The sequence below is a fragment of the Mercenaria mercenaria genome, unplaced genomic scaffold, assembly GCF_021730395.1.
Source record: "Mercenaria mercenaria strain notata unplaced genomic scaffold, MADL_Memer_1 contig_3209, whole genome shotgun sequence".
Taxonomy (NCBI): Eukaryota; Metazoa; Mollusca; class Bivalvia; order Venerida; family Veneridae; genus Mercenaria; species Mercenaria mercenaria.
Window position 1 is genome coordinate 41,197 of NW_026461328.1, and position 20,838 is coordinate 62,034.

Consider the following 20,838-nt stretch of genomic DNA (forward strand, 5'->3'; position numbering starts at 1 on the left):
TTTGTGTAAATACATGCATTATTAACAAAATAGTAATACAAATATAAACTGACCGATTAGGAATTTTGTTGAGTGTAGTTTAGCGAAAATGTGCTTTATATTAGCTTGTTTGGGAATAAAAACAACGATCCAAAAGGAATTACCACAAAGTGATGAAAATTTTACATTTTCACTTGCGCTACGCGCTCATGAAAATATTTGAAATTTTCTCACTTCTCAGTGAGTTATATTCCATATTCACTCAAAACAAACAAATCTCCTCTATATATCACGACGTGTGCTATTTTTTTCCATAGTCCATCAAATTTCACGAATCGTATCGTACCTTTGCGCGTACAATAAGCAAATGGTGTACATCTTATCGCACAGATATGCGTCGCATCCCGGATTGGCATCCCACTATCGCACTTGCAGTAATACAACACTTCAATAACTCTAATATGTTTCCGTATATAAACATTAAAATTAGTGAATGGCTTTCCTTGTCGTGCCCGAAGGCTAGCTCAACCCTTCTGCCAAATATTTATATTTTTCTGGTAGATGTGGGTTCTTTGGGTGCTACACACCTGGGATCACTTATTTGTCCCAATGAACAAATATTGAAACTGTAACAAAGTAATAATTATCTTAGATATATATTTATTATACATATAGGTAACTCTCTATATATGCATTTACATCAAGAAGGCAGGTGCAATGAAGCATTTACACTTGTTCTCCATTATTGCAATACAAAGACATAGATTAAAGGTTAGTACAATTCAGGTCGGGGACCGGGATAGACAAGGATAACGGTAATTTATTATGTCAAGTATAGGGTTATACGATGGAAAAGATGTACGGATTTATATTAAAGAATATTTGGGTGAAATTGTTTCACTGAATCTTAAAAGGTGTATACTCGATTTAATTACAACAAAAACAATTTTAGTATGCTTTATATTTTATTTAAGAAGATGTAAAACAATTAAAATCAGAACAACACTGTCATGCCCTATGACATACTTTCCCTGCTTTAAGAAATGTCGTCCCCGACATTTAACTCCCAGAGCTGAAAGAAAATAATCTTAAGTGTACAAGTATGTGATAATTAAAAACAAATAAGATTACACATGATGTATCACTACTAAGATATTTGCATGTACAAGTACATTGCAGTACCCTAAAATGACGTGCTTTTGTGTCAGAGACCTAAGCTGCAATCTACATAAGACATACTGATAGAAGAAGGTCAACTAGCTCAAGGTAAGTGTACAAGGTAAGTATGATTACTTCATTACCCACAACTTGTCAACTAGATCAAGTAAGTATGCAAGGTAAGTATAATTACTACATTACCTAAGCCTTGTGTTACTACTAGTACTTGAGTGCTAATTCACTAATTACCGAAGGAAAGTATAATTATACTATATATAGGTAGTATATATACTATTAAAACATCTAGTTAAATACAGTACACAATATCATGTCACTGGTGTACGTGTAGCTGGAAAAAACATCAGTGATATCGAGCTCAAGTATCATTGAATTTCTAACAGGTAAGTAGCAATTTAATATAATACAACAATCATTTGCAGATGCAACTTTTTTACAATTACAGTAAGTATTATTCATGATCCAAAATTTATCCAAGGTAAGTATCTATCTTATGGTTGTACTTATAACAATGTAATATGTTCTAAGAACATATAGATACATATGCTTAGACATTTTAAACATTAAATGATGCAAAAGTGAAATATACTCATTTTGCACACATACATGTAGTCAACAGAAATAAAACATTACTGACTAAAAGTTACAACTAAAAACAGATATCAATCGTCAGTCATACTGCTGCATCTGATTAATATGTAACAAAGTCCCCTCTGTTCATCCAATAAGGCTTCTGTCTTTTCCTATTCGGTCGCTCTGTCACAAATTGACATACGGGCCTTATTTTATATGTAGTGTAAATGCAGGTATTGCATCATCTTTTTGTAAATTTTTGAGTTATTGGGGTAAATGTCAGATTTTACGCATAAAATACCTCTAATGTTTCTCTGTATTTTATAACTTAAATTTCCATGTAAATTTCATTAAATTCGGTTCAGTAATAAGAAAGTTGATATTTTATAAACTTCAGTAATTCATGATTTTATCCCCAAAACCACTATAACGGGCCTCAAATTGTCAATTTCAATCCGCGCCAAAGTAGTCAGATTTCCCGGCTATATCGTGAATCCCGTGGAAATACAAATAGTCGGAGTCCACGGCTTAGCCGTGAGTCCCATGAAATTTAGTATTTGGCGGGACATTACCCTACAAATAGACTGGACTAGATATGCCTTGCGCACACCACATTCCGACATTAAACGATTCTATGTCAGACTAATTTTTCTTGCTAAAAATTTATGCTCGATCGAGGTAAGAAATTTATTTGTTAGATTTTGTATGATTTTTGCATTACGATTTTTATTTGATAAATTTTTGTTCATTCTACAGAATTCTGTAACATGTTTACTTTTCGGCATGTGATTTTGGCTAGTTTCGGTATGTCAGGACTATTTATTAAATTTTTCAGACTTTTGTAAATTATTTCGAAAGAGGAGTCTAAAATGTTTCGTTTATATAAGATGAAAGATTTGTACTAAAAATTTGTAACATGATAATTGTAAAGTACTCTGTTTCAAAAACTTATGCCCAACATTTCGTTGTTATGGAACGCCGATACTGCATTGTATTTTTATGTTAAATCTATGTGGCAAGTCTAGTACCATGTTTTGTAATTATTATTGTAATATGAAATTGTGTCCCAGTCTATAGAAATATACATACAAGTCCGTTTTGTTGTATGGCATTAGTATTATATGGATGCCAACTATGATATACGTTGATTTACATTGAATTTTGTTAATTTGTATTTTGTAAATATTAGCTGCAGTTAATCATTTCCGTATCTATATTTTTCATCATAAACTTTTCATATTTTTTTTCATACTTTAACTTTATCTTTTAAATAAGTAATTTTTGTAAAAATGGAAGTAATAAGTGACGTATTTTAATCACGTGACGTTGAAACTTAGTGCACATATATTTTGTATAAGTAGAAACATATTTTTTAAATGGGAGCCTACGGAGGTTTGGTGTCCCCAAAGGAGCAGTTTTATGCCCTGACTTATTTGTTTTGCTATGGTGCTTACCATATGTTATATATTTTAGCTTCTTCCGCCAGACGATTTTACCTGGTGATGTTATAACCGGAAGTAAATGCCCGAGTTTCACTTGTCTTCACTCGCCTGGATGTGATTTTCCCAGCGCAGAGCTTTCGTCCCATGGTTGTGCCGTAAACCGCAAAGGCAAATGATTTTTGTTATCCTCTGAAGTCAGCTCAGGGATGCAATCCCCTACCCCCATAGGGAGCCAAAACGGAATCAACGTATTCACGGTTTAAAGGGACTTGATTTGAAGATATGTTATATATTTTTTGTGCTACTTAACTGAAAGATCGTGCCACGTCACATTAAAATGGAATTGTCAGTGATAAACTTTGTATTTTAGAGTTTAACTGAACTTTGATTTTTTTTCTTTCTTATAACCAGTTTCTTTTCTACATATCATTTATTCATTGTTAATAATCATTTTATGTAAATAAATTTGTAAATATTGTAAAGGGTGTTGATTTGTTCTGATAGTTATTGTCGCCGGTACGGCCATTCTTGTCACAATGGTGTCAGAAGTGGGATTGGTCGACCAGACACAGTAGCTATATGAACATTATTAACACCCATTAATCTGCAGCATTAATTTGTAAAGATTCCTCTTGTTTTGTTCTATTGTTACACATATAATAGTTTTATTCATTTTTCAGAGTGACTTTCTTACCTCAGACAAGACAAGACAGATCCATAGCTTCAGCTAACCAGCTTTAGTGGTCACAGACTGATAGACAGTTGCATACGACACTTGGATTCTGGGGTGAGTTCGTTCCTTTAATTTTCTTTTGGGTTTTTTTGTGTCACTCTATGATTAAACCACCATATTTCGTGCTGAGGTGACCGCCCTTGACAAGAAGAGTTATTCCTCTACTCACTATTAATTGTGCGTCGCCCTACTTCTCCCAGTGATCCTATTATGTATTAGTGTACTGTATACATACTAGATACAGTATTTCTTTTTTAATTTGTGTGTTTTAGCAAGCTTGTTTACTTGCACATACTTTTATCTACTTTTAAGTTTTAGTACTACACAGTTGTGTTATACCTATACTTTATCTTAGGATAAATCACTTTGGTTTGTTTTTGTTTTATTTGTTACACTAAAGTGTTAACACTAGTTACAGTTGATTGATATTTGATAAGGCTAGGGTAATTTTGCAGCCTACTGTCACTGTACATTGTTGATTGTTGCCTATGCAACCTTGATTGACACAGTACTGTTGCGCAACTTAGTGTATTATTATTTCAGTGAGGACGTTTTGTGTAGTATATACGTAGAGTATGGTATTTTGTATATATTGTAACTGTAGAGCCTTAGTGTAAACTAGTGTAGTCTAGTATTCCCTCACGATTGTTTATTTAGTGTCTCAGGTTGTTATAGTAGCTTTGTACGATAGTGTTGTGTAGTGTTAACATAGTGTAATCATTTAAACATGACTAGTGTAGTAGAGTTAACGAAGGTAGGAAAGGAGTTAGGTTATGAAGGAGAGGAGTTACGTAACTTTGTTAAGGAAGAGCAGGCTAGGGAACGTGAGGAAAGACATAGTAGATTAGAAGCAGAGAAAGATAGGTTAGAAGCCGAGAGAGAAAGAGATAGGGAAAGATTAGAATTAGAAGCTAGGTTGCAGAAAGAAAAGATAGAATATGAACGACAAAGTAGTTTAGAGACAGAGAAGGAAAGATTAGAGTTAGAGGCTAGGTTGCAGAAGGAAAAGATAGAGTATGAACGTAAGTTAGAACAGGATAAGTTAGAAATGGAAAAGGAGAAGTTAATGTTAGCTAGGAAGTTAGAAACAGAGAAGGAGGAAGCAGAAAGTAGAAAATTAGAAACAGAGCATAAGTTTAAGAGAGACTTAGAAACGATGAGTAAGAAAAAAGTAAAGGTTAAGATGTCTCCCTTTGATGAGAAAATTGATTCCATAGATGCGTACTTGAATGTGTACGAAACGTATGCTGTTGCGCAGGATTAGGATAAAGAGATATGGTCACTAAACTTACCGTTCCTTCTAAAGGGTACGGCAAGAGAGGTTTTTGATAGGTTTCCGTTGGAAGATAGGAAGGATTATGATAAAGTGAAAGCCGCTTTGCTACGTCAGTTCGAACTCACTGACGATGGCTATAAGAAAAAGTTTAGAACTGAAATGCCTCGTGATAATGAGACCTTTGTGATGTTTCTAGCCTGAATAAGTAGATATTTAGATGGTTGGCTTAGATTGAGTACGGTAGAGAAAACGTAGGAAGGATTGTTAGATTTTATACTTAGGGACCCATTCTTAGACGTATGTAATAGAGAACTATACCAGAATTTGAGTAGTAAGGGGTTAGTTAAGCTAGGGATGTAGCCGAAGATGCGATTTGTTTGCCCAAAAACTCGTGGAGGTCCCAAGTATGTCGTGAATCGGAACCAATAAGGACCGAAGCCATAAACCATATGAAAAAACCTCAGAGACAGTATCCTAGTAGTCGTATGTAGGCACTAGTAATAGAGGTAGTAGCAAATCTTGCAAATAGAGGTAGAGGTTATCAACCCTTTGGTGTACTGAAGTGTACTAATTGTGGTCGTATTACTGTAGGAGTGGAAAGTAGAGCAGGAACAGGAAAGTAGTAAAGGGGAGAATAGAAATAGTAAGGAAAACAGAAATAGAGGTAGAGGCCGTGACCGATCTAGGAGTAGAGGTAGAGGAAGAAATAGAGATAGAGATAGAAGTAAGTCAAGTAGGTCAGAGAGTGGAAATAGTATAAATTTTAGAACTCAGTGATGTGAGGAGTTAGGTATGCTTAGTGTAAGTACATGTCCTACAAAACCCGGTACTTGTAATGGTAGGGAAGTAAACGCTATGCGAGATACAGGGTTTTACATGTGTGTAGTGAAACGGGACTTAGTAGAAGCAAGTCAGTTTTTAGAGAAAACCCGTAGATGTAAGTACATAGATGGGAGTGAACATAGGCTAGATGTAACTAGAAAAGATATTAAATTTTCCGTATTTCAAGGGTACAGTAGAGGCGTTGGTTGCAGATTTAAACCTACCATGATGTTATAATTGGTAATGTAGAGGGAGCTGTTTTAACCTCAGTTTAGTAGTTTAGCGTCAGCAATAGAAACTAGGGTGCAAGCCAAAGTTAAGAAGCAAGTAAAAACTTAAAGTTCCGTCTCAGATTTTAGATGTATTAGGGAGGAATTCTTAGAAAGCAACAGAAAGATAGCACTTTAGATTTGTTTTAGAAAGAAGGCTGAGGAAGGTACGATTAAGCAGTGTAGAGGTAAGGGTTCAGTTAGGTTTGAGATTAGGAATAGATTGTTATTTAGAGGAATACCTCCAGAATTTAGACAAAAGTAGACAGTTGATTGTACCTAAATGTTTAGAGAAACTGTGATGAAAGTTGCACATGATTCGTTACTGGCAGGCCATTTAGGTGTAAGGAAAAAATAGTGATATGGTATAGGCAATTTTACTGGCCAGGAGTAATGGCAGATGTTAGGAGGTACTGTCAGTCTGTAGTATTGTCAACGTACTATAGCTAAAGGGGTTTGAATAAGTAAAGTTCCGTTAGGAAAAGTGCCCTTTTATTGATACTCCGTTTAAGAGAGTTGCTGTCGACATTGTTGGTCCGATCGAAACCTATGACTGATAGGAAAAACAGATACATTTTGACTTGGTAGATTATGCTACTAGATATCCGGAAGCCATAGCACTACCTGTAATTGAAACTGAGAGAGTAGCAGAGGCATTAGTAGATATGTACAGTAGATTAGGAGTGCCAGAGGAAATGCTTACTGATTGTGGATTGCAGTTTTTCGTCAGAACTTATGGCAGAAGTTAGTAGATTATTGTCATTAAGGCAGTTAACTAAAACCCCCGTATCACCCCATGTGTAACGGTTTTGTAGAGAAGTTTAACGTTAGTTTGAAGCAAATGTTGAAGCGTATGTGTAGTGAGGGACCTAGAGATTGGGATAGGTATTTGAATGCTATGTTGTTTGCATACGTGAAGTTCCGCAAGAAAGTTTGGGATTTTCTCCTTTTGAGTTACTTTACGGTAAAGAACAATCCGTGGACCGATAACTGTGCTTAAGAAATTATGGGCGGTAAGACGGAGAATGATGAGGTTGAAACCACTTACCAGTATGTTATGGATTTGCAAGAAAAGTTGGAGGATACGTGTAAGATAGCTCAGCAACAGTTAGCAAAAAGTAGTGCTAGATACAAGAAGTATTACAAAAGGAGGCTAGAGATAGGAGGTTTAAGGGCAGGTAGTAAGGCACTTGTATTGTTACCTACGAAACATAAAAGTTGTTGTTAATTGGAAGGGTCCTTACGTAGTAGTAGAAAGGTAGTAAATAGACTAGATTACAGGATAGTGTAGACGGAAAGTTGAAAAACTTTTCATGCAAACATGCTGAAACAGTACTGTGAAAGGAAGGATGTTAGTAAGTCTATACCAGATAAGGGTATATTAAGTAAGGTTGGAGCAGCTATTGTAGAGGAGGATCAGAGAGTTATGACAGATTAGATCCGAATGAAAGTAGTGATGACTTTTCGAGTAGAGTAGAAAAGGATATAGTTTTGTGTCCTATAAGCAGGGTACAGGAAACGTACAAGATGTAGAGGTAAATCCAGAGTTTACCAGTAGAATGTAAACAGGAATAGTAGATTTGTTAGAAAAATTTCAGATGTACTAACGAAATTCCTGGGAATACTAACTTAGTTGAACATGATATTCATTTGTCGACTACAGATCCGATAAGAGTAAAGGGGTTTTCCCATTCCTTTTTTTTTCGCAGCCAGTAGTGAAAAAGGAAGTAGATATAATGTTGGAGCTGGGAGTAATCGAACCATCAAATGCTCCATTTTCATCCCCCATTGTCCTCATAAGGAAAAAAGATAACAGTATTAGGTTCTGTATAGATTTTCGCAGGTCAACAAACTGGACGGTTTTCGATGCTGAACCTATGCCAACATGGATGAGATGTTTTCAAAGCTATCTAAGTTAGTATTTTTCTAAATAGACTTGGGCAAAGGTTACTGGCAGGTTCCTTTGTCTGAAAAGACTAAACCATGACTGCTTTTGAAACCACGAAAGGTTTGTTTCAATTCCGTAAGATGCCCTTTGGTTAGTTAACGCACCGCAACGTTTTGTTTGACTGATGCGGAAGGTTTAGAAGGGCCTAGGGCACTCAGATAGCTTCTTGATGATATCTGGTGTATAAATCACATGGCCAGAACATGTAGTAGCTCTTTTTCTGAGTTGTTAACCAGACTAAGAGAGACTAAGTTAACAGCAAAAACCGAATAAGTGTTTTATAGGTTTTCAGAAGTTAGAATGTTTAGGGCCCCATGATAGGAGATGTCCAGACCCTTGAACCAGTTCCAAATAAGGTACAGGCCCTACAGAATGCCGAAAGACCGAAAAAACCCAAAAAGACAAAAGTTTTATTCTTAGGTGGGAGTTGGATTTTTGCAGAAAGTTTATCCAAATTTTGCCGCCATTGCAGTTCCACTCACGATTTGACGAAAAAGGGTCAGCCAAATCTTGTAGAGTGGGGTGAAGTCAAGAAAAAGCTTTCCAGCTTTGAAGGCTAGCTTAATGGGTCCGCCTATTTTGAAGTTGGGCCAGATTTAGATCAGACTTTTATATTGAGAGTAGATGCTTCAGATGTAGGTTTAGGCTCAGTATCACTTCAGGAAAGTGATGGAGAGAAATTACCTGTAGCGTATGCTTTGTAGGAAATTGCTACCTAGGGAGCAAAAATACTCAGTGATAGAGAAGGAGTGTTTAGCGATAGTATGGGCAGTAGCTAAGTTTCACCGGTATTTGTTCGGTAAAGACTTTGTATTAGAGACAGCTGCTCACTTATTTGAATAAAGCGAAACTTAGCAACTCCAGGCTGATGAGATGGGCATTAGCATTTTCAGCCATATAGGATCAGTATTAGAGCAATTTCTGGTAGAGAAAATGTAGGCGCAGATTATTTGAGTAGAGTGTAGACAGGTGGCTATATTATATGGTGTACAGATAGTGACAGTGTTTTTTTTTGTGTGTGTTTGCTATTTTCAGTATGCCATTTTCTTTTCATTTAAGAAAATTATAAATTTTCTTTTTAAGCGGGGACGTGTGTCACAAATTGACATACGGGCCTTATTTTATCTGTAGTGTAAATGCAGGTATTGCATCATCTTTTTGTAAATTTTTGAGTTATTGGGGGTAAATGTCAGATTTTACGCATAAAATACCTCTAATGTTTTTCTGTATTTCATAACTTAAATTTCCATGTAAATTTCAATAAATTCGGTTCAGTAATAAGAAAGTTGATATTTCATCAACTTCAGTAATTCATGTTTTTATCCCCAAAACCACTATAACGGGCCTCAAATTGTCAATTTCAATCCGCGCCAAAGTAGTCAGATTTCCCGGCTATATCGTGAATCCCGTGGAAATACAAATAGTCGGAGTCCACGGCTTAGCCGTGAGTCCCATGAAATTTAGTATTTGGCGGGACATTACGCTACAAATAGACTGGACTAGATATGCCTTGCGTACACCACATTCCGACATTAGACGAATCTATGTCAGATTAATTTTTCTTGCTAGAAATTTATGCTCGATCGAGGTAAGAAATTTATTTGTTAGATTTTGTATGATTTTTGCATAACGATTTTTATTTGGTAAATTTTTGTTCATTCTACAGAATTCTGTAACACGTTTACTTTTCGGCATGTGATTTTGGCTAGTTTCGGTATGTCAGGACTATTTATTAAATTTTTCAGACTTTCGTAAATTATTTCGAAAGAGGAGTCTAAAATGTTTCGTTTATATAAGATGTAAGATTTGTACTGAAATTTGTAACATGATAATTGTAAAGTACTCTGTTTCAAAAACTTATGTCAAACATTTCGTTGTTATGGAACGCCGATACTGCATTGTATTTTTATGTATAAATCTATGTGGCAAGTCTAGTACCATGTATGTAATATATTATTGTAATATGAAATTGTGTGCCAGTCTATAGCATATACATACAATGACTGTTTTGTTGTATGGCATTAGATATTATATGGATGCCAACTATGATATAACGTTTGATTTACATTGAATTTTGTTAATTTGTAGTTGTAAATAATAGCTGCAGTTAATCATTTCCGTATCTATATTTTTCATCATAAACTTTTCATATCTTTTTCATACTTTAACTTTAGTCTTTTAAGTAAGTAATTTTTGTAAAAATGGAAGTAATAAGTGACGTATTTTAATCACGTGACGTCTGAACGTAGTAGCACATATATTTTGTATAAGTAGCACATATTATTTATGGGAGCCTACGGAGGTTTGGTGTACCCAAAGGAGCAGTTTTATGCCCTGACTTATTTGTTTTGCTATGGTGCTTACCATTTGTTATATAGTTTAGCTTCTTCCGCCAGACGATTTAACCTGGTGATGTTATAACCCGGAAGTACAATGCCCGAGGTTCACTTGTCTTCACTCGCCTGGATGTGATTTTCCCAGCGCAGAGCTTTCGTCCCATGGTTTTGCCGTAAACCGCAAAGGCGATGATTTTTGTTATCCTCTGAAGTCAGCTCAGGGATGCAATCACCTACCACCATAGGGAGCCAAAACGGAATCAACGTATTCACGGTTTAAAGGGACTTGATTTGAAGATATGTTATATACTTTTTGTGCTACTTAAAGTTCGCAATTAACTGAAAGATCTGTGCCACGTCACATTAAAATGGAATTGTCAGTGATAAAAATTTGTATCTAGAGATACTGAACTTTGATTTTTTTTCTTTCTTATAATCAGTTTCTTTTCTACATATCATTTATTCATTGTTAATAATCATTTTATGTAAATAAATTTGTAAATATTGTAAAGGGTGTTGGTTTGTTCTGATAGTTATTGTCGCCGGTACGGCCATTCTTGTCACACGCTTAGATGGTGTTGAAGCTGTTTCCGCTGGTGTTTCTGATCTCAGTACATCACGCCGAGTCCTTCTTGCAGGAATTACATATTTCTGCTCATCTCCTACTGGCTTGTGGGAAGGAGATGCACTGTTGGTCTCTTCCAAAGTAGGTGATGTAGTAGGTGCTGCAGATAAGGTTTCAATGTTGTCTTCCACATCACCAGAAGAAAGGTGGTCATCGGGATCGTAGCCATCTGCAATGGACATGAAGGGAAGGAGAAGATTTCCGTGTAGAATCCTAGATTTCTTATACCGAGCTCCTTCCCTCCGACCTCGTACACGGGGAAAGGCATCGTGGTACCTTGCGCACAAAATACGTATGGTTGCTGCTCCCAACGACAGCCAACTTCTGTTTTCCTCTGATCGATACATTGCGCACAAGACAATATTCCCCAGATGTAGGACCGAACTTCGAGCCTCCTCTCATATAGCGACTTATTGGCTAGTCTGTAGTCCTCACAGTTTGGCGGGCCTTGTCATATGCAAGCTTCAGACGGTCACGCAGCTTACTCAAGTACTCAGTTTGTGATGCAGCTGGAAGATCATCAGCTGGTAGCCCTAGAAAAGCATCAACGACTAAACCAAACATTAGAAAATACGGAGAAAACCCCGTACTTTTATGATGGGTTGCATTGTATGCATGTACAAGGGTGGGTACATGCGCCCACCCGGTCGGACTTTTGATACTCCTCTAGGGTACCCAGCATCTTTAGTAACGTCTGATTAGACCGCTCGACCTGTCCGTTACCCCATTGCGTGGTAAGGCGTGGTTCTTGTCTTTTTGACGCCTGCGATGTGGCATAGTTCTTTAATCAGACGAGACTCGAAGTTCGGACCCAGGTCGCTATGGATAGACGCCGGAAAACCATAATGCAGTATGAAATTCTAAAAAAGAATCTTGGCTGTTGTCCTTGCTGTTTGGTTCCTGGTAGGATATGCCTGTGCATAATGACTGAAGTGGTCCGTTATTACCAGGATATCCCCAAGCCCCTTTGCTTCTCTCCAAGGACAAGAAATCCAAACAGACCGACTTGCATTGGTGCCGAAGACTGTATCGGGACAAGTTCAGCTTTAGAAGAAAGACCTTTCCTTCTAATGCACCTTCCACAGTTTCTAACTTGGTCCGCCACAAATGTATCTAGACCTGGAAAGTAAAATCTCTCTTTGAATAGTGACGTTGTTCGGTCTCTACCCTGGTGGCCCAAATCATTGTGCAGAGCTTCAAAGATATCGATTCGAAGATTGGTAGGCAAGACTATCTGTAGTCTTTCGTGTCCATCAACAAGTGATTTTCGAAATAGTACACCATCTTTAAGGATTAGTTTTAACCAATCCCTTGTATATGCATGCATTGTTCCATCTGGCTTAGCCGGTTTGGCACCATTGTTAAGATGGTCAATTATTGTACTAATCGCTTGGTCCTGTTTTGGGGCCTTTTTCCAATCTTTAGACGACAAACTGTAACTGTACAATAAGTCATCTGGAATCGAATCTGACTGTTCGTTTGAAGTTACATCATCAGGCATAGAGAGGGAGTCACTTAAAGCACCATCAGTAAGAGCTGATTGGATAACTGCTTTAACAGCGTCTCTGGGGATGGTTGAAAGGTTCTCCTTCTGCTTCATACGAGATAGGCTGTCGCATCCGTGTTTTTCGACCCAGGTCTGTATTTCGGTACGAAGTTTATAATTGCCAAGGAAGCAAGCCAGCGGCGATAGTGGCATCAAGCTTAGCGGTGGAACTTACATAAGTTAATGGGTTGTTATCCGTCACAAGCTCTAACTTCGCCCCATATAGGTAGTCGTGGAATTTCTCTGACACCGCCCACTTTAGGGCGAGAAATTCCAACTTGTGAGCCGGATAATTCCTTTCCGCACAGGCTTGAGACTCCTACTCGCAAAAGCAATGACCCTGTCTTTTCCATCTTGGCGTTGATAGAGGACGGCTCCAAGACCAGAAGATGAAGCATCCGTGTGCACCTTGAACGGCAGATCGTAGCTGGCATATGCAAGTACAGGCGGGTTGATAAGTTTCTCTTTAAATCGAATGATTCCTGTTGTTCCTTTTCCCATTTAAAATGAACTGTGTTTGTTGATTTTGACAATTTTGATGTTTTCTTTCTATTTACAGGTTTTCCAATAAGAAAATTGTTTAAAGGTCGTGCTATGGATGCAAAGCCTTTGATGAATCGCCTGTAGTATCCTGCGAATCCTAAAAATTTCCGAACATCCTTCACATTTTTAGGAATATGCCAATATTTTACGGCTTCTACCTTTACAGGATCTGCCTGGATGCCATCTTCTGAGACTATGTGCCCAAGATAAGTTATTTTCTTCTTGAAAAATTCACATTTCTTCGGATTTACTTTCAGGTTGTACTGAGCCAAACGTTCAAACACTGTATCAAGTCGGTCATTATATGGGAATCTATGTCAGAAGAGAATATTACGATGTCATCGAGATAAATTAAACAGTCCTTCAGGTTGAGATCGCCAATGTAACGCTCCATCAACCTCTGGAAGGTTGCGGGGGCATTGCATAGACCAAAGGGCATTCTATTACACTCGTAGAATCCCAGCCTGATAGGCTGTTTTCTCTTTATCTCGTTCATCTAGCTCTACCTGCCAGTATCCTGATTTCAAGTCCAGTTTTGAAAAATATTTTGATCCGGCGAGGCAATTCAAAGTGTCTTCTATCCGTGGAAGTGCATAGGCATCTCTCTTGGTCCGTTGGTTGATTTTTCCTGAAATCAATACAAAATCTAATCGATCCATCCTTTTTCCTCACTATTAGACATTTACGGATTAAGTCTACGTGGACTGTGGACACCTAAGGCGATAGATTTTTCAAGGGGACCGTCTCAACATAGTTTAATTATATTAAGCGCGATATGAAAAAGAGTTTATAACGGCAACAGGGTTTGAGTTATTATATCATCACTATGCGGTAGGTGATATAAATTTGGATGTGCCTGTTTTTAGCTCGACTTTTCGAAGAAAAAGTAGAGCTATTGCACTCGCTCCGGCGTCGGCGTCGGCATCTCTGTTGGGTTAAAATTTTTTGATAAAGTCAAATATCTCTGTTACTGTCAAAGCTATTGACTTGAAACTTAAACTACTTATTTACTATCAAAGTCTACACAAGGAAGAACAATCCCCATAACTCTGATTGAATTTTTACAGAATTATGCCCCTTTTTAATTTAGCATTTTTGGTTAAAGTTTTTGATAAAGGCAAATATCTCTGTTACTATCGAAGCTATTGACTTGACACTTAAAATAGTTATTTACCATCAAAGACTTCCCCTGGAGAAACTATCCGCATAACTCTAATTTAATTTTGATAGAATTATGCCTCTTTTTAACTTAGAATTATTGGTTAAAGTTTGTGATAAAGTCAAATATCTCTGTTACTATCAAAGCTATTGACTTGAAACTTAAAATAGTTATTTACTATCGAAGTCTACACAAGGAAGAACAAATCCCATAACTCTGATTTGAATATTAACAAAATTATGCCCCTTTTTAATTAAGAATTTTCTGTTAAATTTTATTATAAAGTCAAATATCTCTGTTACTATCAAAGCTACTGACTTGAAACTTAAAATAATTATTTACTATCGAAGTCTACACCAGGAAAAACATTCTGCGTTACCCTGCTTTGAATTTTGATAGAATTATGTCCCTTTTTAACTTAAAATTTTTGGTTAAATTTTTTGATAAAGTCAAATATCTCTGTTACTATCAAAGCTATTGACTTGAAACTTCAAATACTTATTTACTATCGAAGTCTACACATGGAAAATCAATCCCCATAACTCTGATTTGAATTTTTACAGAATTATGCCCCTTTTTAATTAAGAATTTTCTGTTAATTTTTTTGATCAAGTCAAATATCTTTGTTACTATCAAAGCTATTGACTTGAATCTTAAAATACTAATTTACTATTTAAGTCTACACGCGTAGAAACAATCCCCATAACTCTGGTTTGAATTTTGTTAGAATTATGTCCCTTTTTAACTTAGAATTTTTGGTTAAAGTTTTTGAAAAAGGCAAATATCTCTGTTACTATCGAAGCTATTGACTTGAAACTTAAAATAGTTATTTACTATCAAAGGCTTCACCAGGAGAAACTATCCGCATAACTCTGATTGAATTTTGATAGAATTATGCCCCTTTTTAACTTAGAATTTTTGGTTAAAGTTTTTGATAAAGTCAAATATCTCTGTTACTATCAAAGCTATTGACTTGAAACTTAAAATAGTTATTTACTATCGAAATCTACACCAAGAAAAGCAATCCCCGTAACTCTGTTTGGATTTTGACAGAATTATGCCCCTTTTTAATTAAATGTACTAAATTGAACAAATATATATGTCATTACAGAATAACTGTAGAACATTCAATCGCAGATTGAAGTGTTACAAGTGTGTGAGCTCTGTATGGAGCCACTCACGGCAACGACTTTCAAGAACCGTACATGTCTGTGGATTCCTTGTGTGTAGAAGAAAACATGTCGGATTGATAGTATAAACTGATAACTGTCAACAAGAAATGAATTTCATTTCATTCATGTTTATGCCATAATACAGTATAAATAGGAAGATTTTCTTCTATTTTGATTATTTTCCTATCTTCCGTTCATTTATCTAGTAAAAAAACTGTCCATCTCTTCGTCCATCCACTACTGACAAATTAAAACAATAAAGTTATACAAATACAAAGTCTTTAACGCTAATACAGAAATAACAAGTGCTCCGCCAAGCGGGGCAATATACGCCCGAAGGATTATATCAGGGGATGGGAGCAAAATTTAAAGAACTTTACTGTTGAAGCCCAAACGAAAAGGACAACAAAGGGAAGAAATTCCCCGAAAAAACTCTAAGTCCACTAAAATCATTACCAGGTACAGATATGTCAAAATACACCTTAACTTTGCAGGTACCATCCATGTTGTACCACAGAAAAGTGGTATCGGCTTTTTTCCCTACGGCCAGTAATAAAAATGTTACAAAATAACCTGTTTATAGTAACATAAAAGGGAAGTAATTCAATAAAAAATATTTTAAGTGGACAAAAAATGGATATGCCAAATAAAACCAAGAGCACCGCAATGCAATGCAACATAAACACAAAACAAAGTCATGTGACCTTTGACCCCTAAGTGTGACATTGACCTTGAAGCGAGCCATGCGCTCTGCACGTCGTCTCAATGTGGTAAACATTTCTGCCAGGTTTCTTTAAAATCCTTCAAGCAGTTCAACAGTTACACATCGCACTCGAAACAAAGTTATATGACCTTTGACCCCTTAGTGTGACCTTGACCTTGTATCTAGCCATCCAAAACATGCGCTCTGCAGGTCGACTCGATGTGGTGGACATTTGTGCACTGTTTCTTTAAAATCCCTCATACAGATCAAGAGTTACAGAGCGGACACGAAACAAAGTCATATGACCTTGACCCCTAAGTGTGACCTTGACCTTAAAGCAAGCCACCTGATACAGGCGCTCTGCACGTCCTCTTGATGTGGATAACATTTGTTTCAAGTTTGTTTAAAATCCTTCAAGGAGCGGAGTCGACACGAAATTGTTAACGGACAGACGGACAGACAGACAAACAGACAGACAGACAGCCAGAGGAACACCTGTGGTATCCCAAAATACGTCCCTTCGGGCGTATAATAACAACAAAGGAATGGAGACGCAAGATATTAAGTTTTCTACAGTTTTCACAATGTTTTACCTGCTGACCTACATTTTGATCCCAACTGACCCTGTTTAGATTTTTTCATGTTGGACGACGACGACGATGGAATACGGATACATTGCGATCAGACTAGCTCATCTTTTCAACTTTGTCGCAGATGCGCAACTTATAATATTGAAGAACATTTCAGGAAAGTGTTATGACGCTAGATCAAATACTTTTTGCGATATGTATAACAAAACATTTCTCTGGCGAATGGACGGACGGACAGACAAATCCAAATATTATCCTGTGCAGTGACATATTAAGCCAGACCTTACCATCATTATAGGAATGTTTTCCTACCAAAGATAAATTAAAATTATCATGTTGAGACGGTCCCCTTGAAAAATCGATCGTCTTAGGTGTTCACAGTCCACGTAGACTTAATCCGTAAATGTCTATTACAAAGTTTGATGACCATGGACTATTAGATTTCCTAATTGCACCGACTTTTAACACTTCATGGAGATGTTCTTTCACTTCGTTAAATATCGCTGGTGGTATGTGTCTGTATGGCTCTTTAAAAGGTTTCTCATCTAACAATTCAATCTTATGTTTTACGGCTGATGTGTGTCCAAGATCTGTGGATGATTTAGGGAAAATGCCATTCCATTTCTGAAATAATTTTTGTACTTTAATTTTCTGTTCTTCAGACAAATTAACATTTTCAAGATTGACACCAAATGTTTTATTAAATTCTTTATCACTCATGGCTTTGTTATCTTTTTCAGATTCAGACTGATGACATAGATTTGTTGGAGGAGAAGAAGAGGATTTGCTTGTTTCTGAAATATCAGATAATATTGAACGATTGTCAATGATCGGCATACTTCTAAGCACAGTGACTTCCTGCAGTTCGCAAATATATATTTTTTCTGTTATGTGCATGGTTTTAGCACTGATGTTGCACAACCGCCGTACCGGCACACGTGATGTTCTACCGGGATTTTTCAACGAGACAACTCGTGGACAGACTACAGCAGATGTAGAATTTATATCATCCAAACATTCTGTTACAGCTGATTCTACATTTCTCTGCTTGCGTATGAAACCTGTTACAGTTTTGGTTTCCCTTGGTAACAATGTAATCTTTTTCGTGACTTTAACTTTACCAATTGTGGTCTCCGATAGTACATCAAATGATTCTTTCCATTCATTTGGAAAAGTATCAGCTTCCTTCTCTTTACTTAGTTTTGAAAACTCACGAATTAGATTTGTGCCTATAATAACCGGTACTCTTTGGTTGTATTCTGTTTGTGGTATAATCAAAATTAGAGCAACAACTTCTTCGTCACTTAATGACGGAACTTTTACACCTAGCTCTATATCACCACTATAAGGCACTTCCTGTCCATTTGCACAATATATGTCAATGTCAAAATCTTCTAGACTTCTTAGTTCTGGCCTATCAGTCATACTTCTATAGAAATTTTCCGACATTGTGCTTATCATACTACTAGTATCAATCAATGCTTTTGTCACACAATCTTTTATCAATATTTCATGTTCATTTGCTTTCCCGATCAATCTTGTCTTTATCTGATTATCCTTTGGGCCTTTATTTTCCTCTCTGCTTCTGCTGTACCCTTCAACAGAAGCGCCAACTAGTTTAACTCTTTCTCTGAATTTTGTTTCTTCTCCTCTTTGACTTTCATATCTCCTTTCTTTTCCTCTTGCTTCATATCGGTATCTGGGCTTTGCTCTTTTAATTTATGACTCCTATCGTCAAATCGATTCCTATAGCTGTTTGCTCCTCTACTGTAATCCTTCGAACCATTCCATCTATTGTAATCCCTTGGACCATTCCATCTATTGTACCCACCATATCTTCTATTTCTATGCTCTTGTGGCTTATTTTCATTTTCTTTCCTATAGTCTTCTTATTTAATTCTGCCATTTGCTTCATCATAGCTTCAAGAAGTTCTGTTTGCTTATCCACCGCCTTAGCGATCTCTTCTTGTTTAGGTAGTGCTATGTCAGCCTTTAAAGCACTAATTTTAGTTTCGTGCTCCCCAGTCCTTGCTTTCCGTCTAAGCATTTCAAAACTGTCACCGCTTTCAAAGGATGTTCTAACTGCGTTCTTGATATCTTTGCTGTACAGAGACCTCCAAAATTTATCTTTAAGCATTTCATTTCTCTCATCTGGTGTTATTGACTTCTTGGTAGAAGCTTTTATCAAACTCTCTTCAAGTCGTAAGCCCCAATCTGCTATAGATTCGTCTGGCTTCTGTGATGCAGTATAGAACTCCGTGTAAATTGTCTGTTTGCTAGACATATCTCCAAATATATCTTCTGTCCTTTCTATAATTTCTTCAGCTCTAGCATTTGGATCTAAGTTTAACAGAACTTTCTTGGCTTGACCTTTCAATGATTTTCTAACAGCCTGTGTAATCATTTTTTCTGGGTACAATGCTGTAGCAATTAAACTTCTTATCTCGGCTTTCCATTCGTTTAATGTGACCTCACTCTTAGGTTTCACTTCGTCACTAGAAAATGGACTAATTTCCGGGGTTTGCTGAATAATTGTCTCTTTCTTTACTTCTGGAACTAATTTCTGCTGAAACTCTTTAACTATCTCTTCCTTTTTTCTAATGTCTGATTCTCTCTTGTTTAATGCTTTATTTTTAGTGATGATATCTCTTTCTATTGTTTTATACTGAACAAACTGTTCTTCTTCTGACTTTACAACGTCTTGCTTTATCCGTTTCAGTTCTTCAAACTTCAATAACAAATCTCTCTCATCATCTTTAAGTTTCTGTTCTCTTTCATCTATTACCCTTTCTCTTTCAGTCAACATATCCATCATCCTTCGTTGCTTCTCTAATTCTATAAGTCTCCTTTCTTCATCTATCTTTAGGTGTTTCTCTGCGTTCTCTTGAATCAACAGTAGCTCTTGCAATTCCATTTTCTTCTTTTCTATCTGCTGCAGGATGCTAAACTTCTTAGATTTTATACATGTGTTTGAATTACCTTCATTCAATTCTCCTCTTACATTGATGTCTGAATGTTCCCTGAATTTTCTATCGATGAATTTTAGTTGACTTCTTGTGTCCTTATTTCAGGATTCATACCTATACCTACGGGAGTTACATTCTTGTGTTCTTTTCTATGATCTGGAAGTTCTGCGCCTCTTTGCAAGGAATTAATATCCAGATTGGTGTCCTTCCTCATACTCAATTGCCGTACTTTCGCCTTTAGCTTATCTGTCTCGATACTGACATCTACTTTGTCACCATTTCGATCTCTCTTACCCATCACATGAGTTTCTGCATCAATGCGAGTACTTTCAGCCATACGGCTTCTTGTTCTGTAACTAATGTCGTCTGCATTATATTCTATATCTCTATTTCTGTCTCTATCACTATGAAAGTCTAAGTTAGACTTCTCTCCTAATGCTTTGACGGATATCATCCCTATCCATGATTTGGTTTAATTCATCATGTTTTCTTTGTATGTCCTGAGACATGTTCAAACTTCCTGAAGCGAAATATAGATTTCTGTTTGTTGCTTGATCAGTCTGAGCAATTGCTTCTCTCCTATCATTATCGCTTTCATGTACGTTTCCACTTATTCCAATACCGTGTGTGGCAGTTGGTATATTTTCTGGTTCAGGACTTATTAAGTCCATATAACTTGCGAGGTCCTCATTGTGTTGCTTCACGAAACGTGGTTGCACAGTTTCTCTGTCTAATATTTGTCTGGTTCCCGTATTTATTTGCTGATCAGGGTTGCTTATATTAAGTCTTTCTGTAGATATTCTTGGTCGCTCGACTTCATAGAAGAAAGGATTACAACTATGAATCATTTCTAAACGTCGCTGTTGATTTCTTCTCTGAGATAACACTCTCCGCCTTTCATTTTCTATTTCAGTTAAATCTTGTCTCAATCTATCTCTTTTCTTCTGTTTTTCCTCCAATCTCTCCTTTCCGACTTTGGT

General features: G+C 36.7%; 2 protein-coding genes across 2 annotated transcripts; both read right to left on the minus strand.

Moving 5' to 3' along the window:
* Positions 1 to 12,916: 12,916 nt before the first annotated feature.
* LOC128552836 (uncharacterized) lies at positions 12,917 to 18,341 on the minus strand. Its single transcript, XM_053533896.1, has 4 exons — positions 17,307 to 18,341; positions 15,609 to 15,693; positions 13,716 to 13,896; positions 12,917 to 13,580 (listed from the first exon to the last, which is right to left on the minus strand). Exons 1-4 carry the CDS (start codon positions 18,339 to 18,341, stop codon positions 12,917 to 12,919), a joined length of 1,965 nt encoding a protein of 654 aa, XP_053389871.1.
* Positions 18,342 to 18,606: 265 nt separating this feature from the next.
* On the minus strand, positions 18,607 to 19,806 carry LOC128552837 (citron rho-interacting kinase-like). The gene has a single exon (XM_053533897.1). It carries the CDS (start codon positions 19,804 to 19,806, stop codon positions 18,607 to 18,609), a length of 1,200 nt encoding a protein of 399 aa, XP_053389872.1.
* Between the last annotated feature and the right edge of the window lie 1,032 nt (positions 19,807 to 20,838).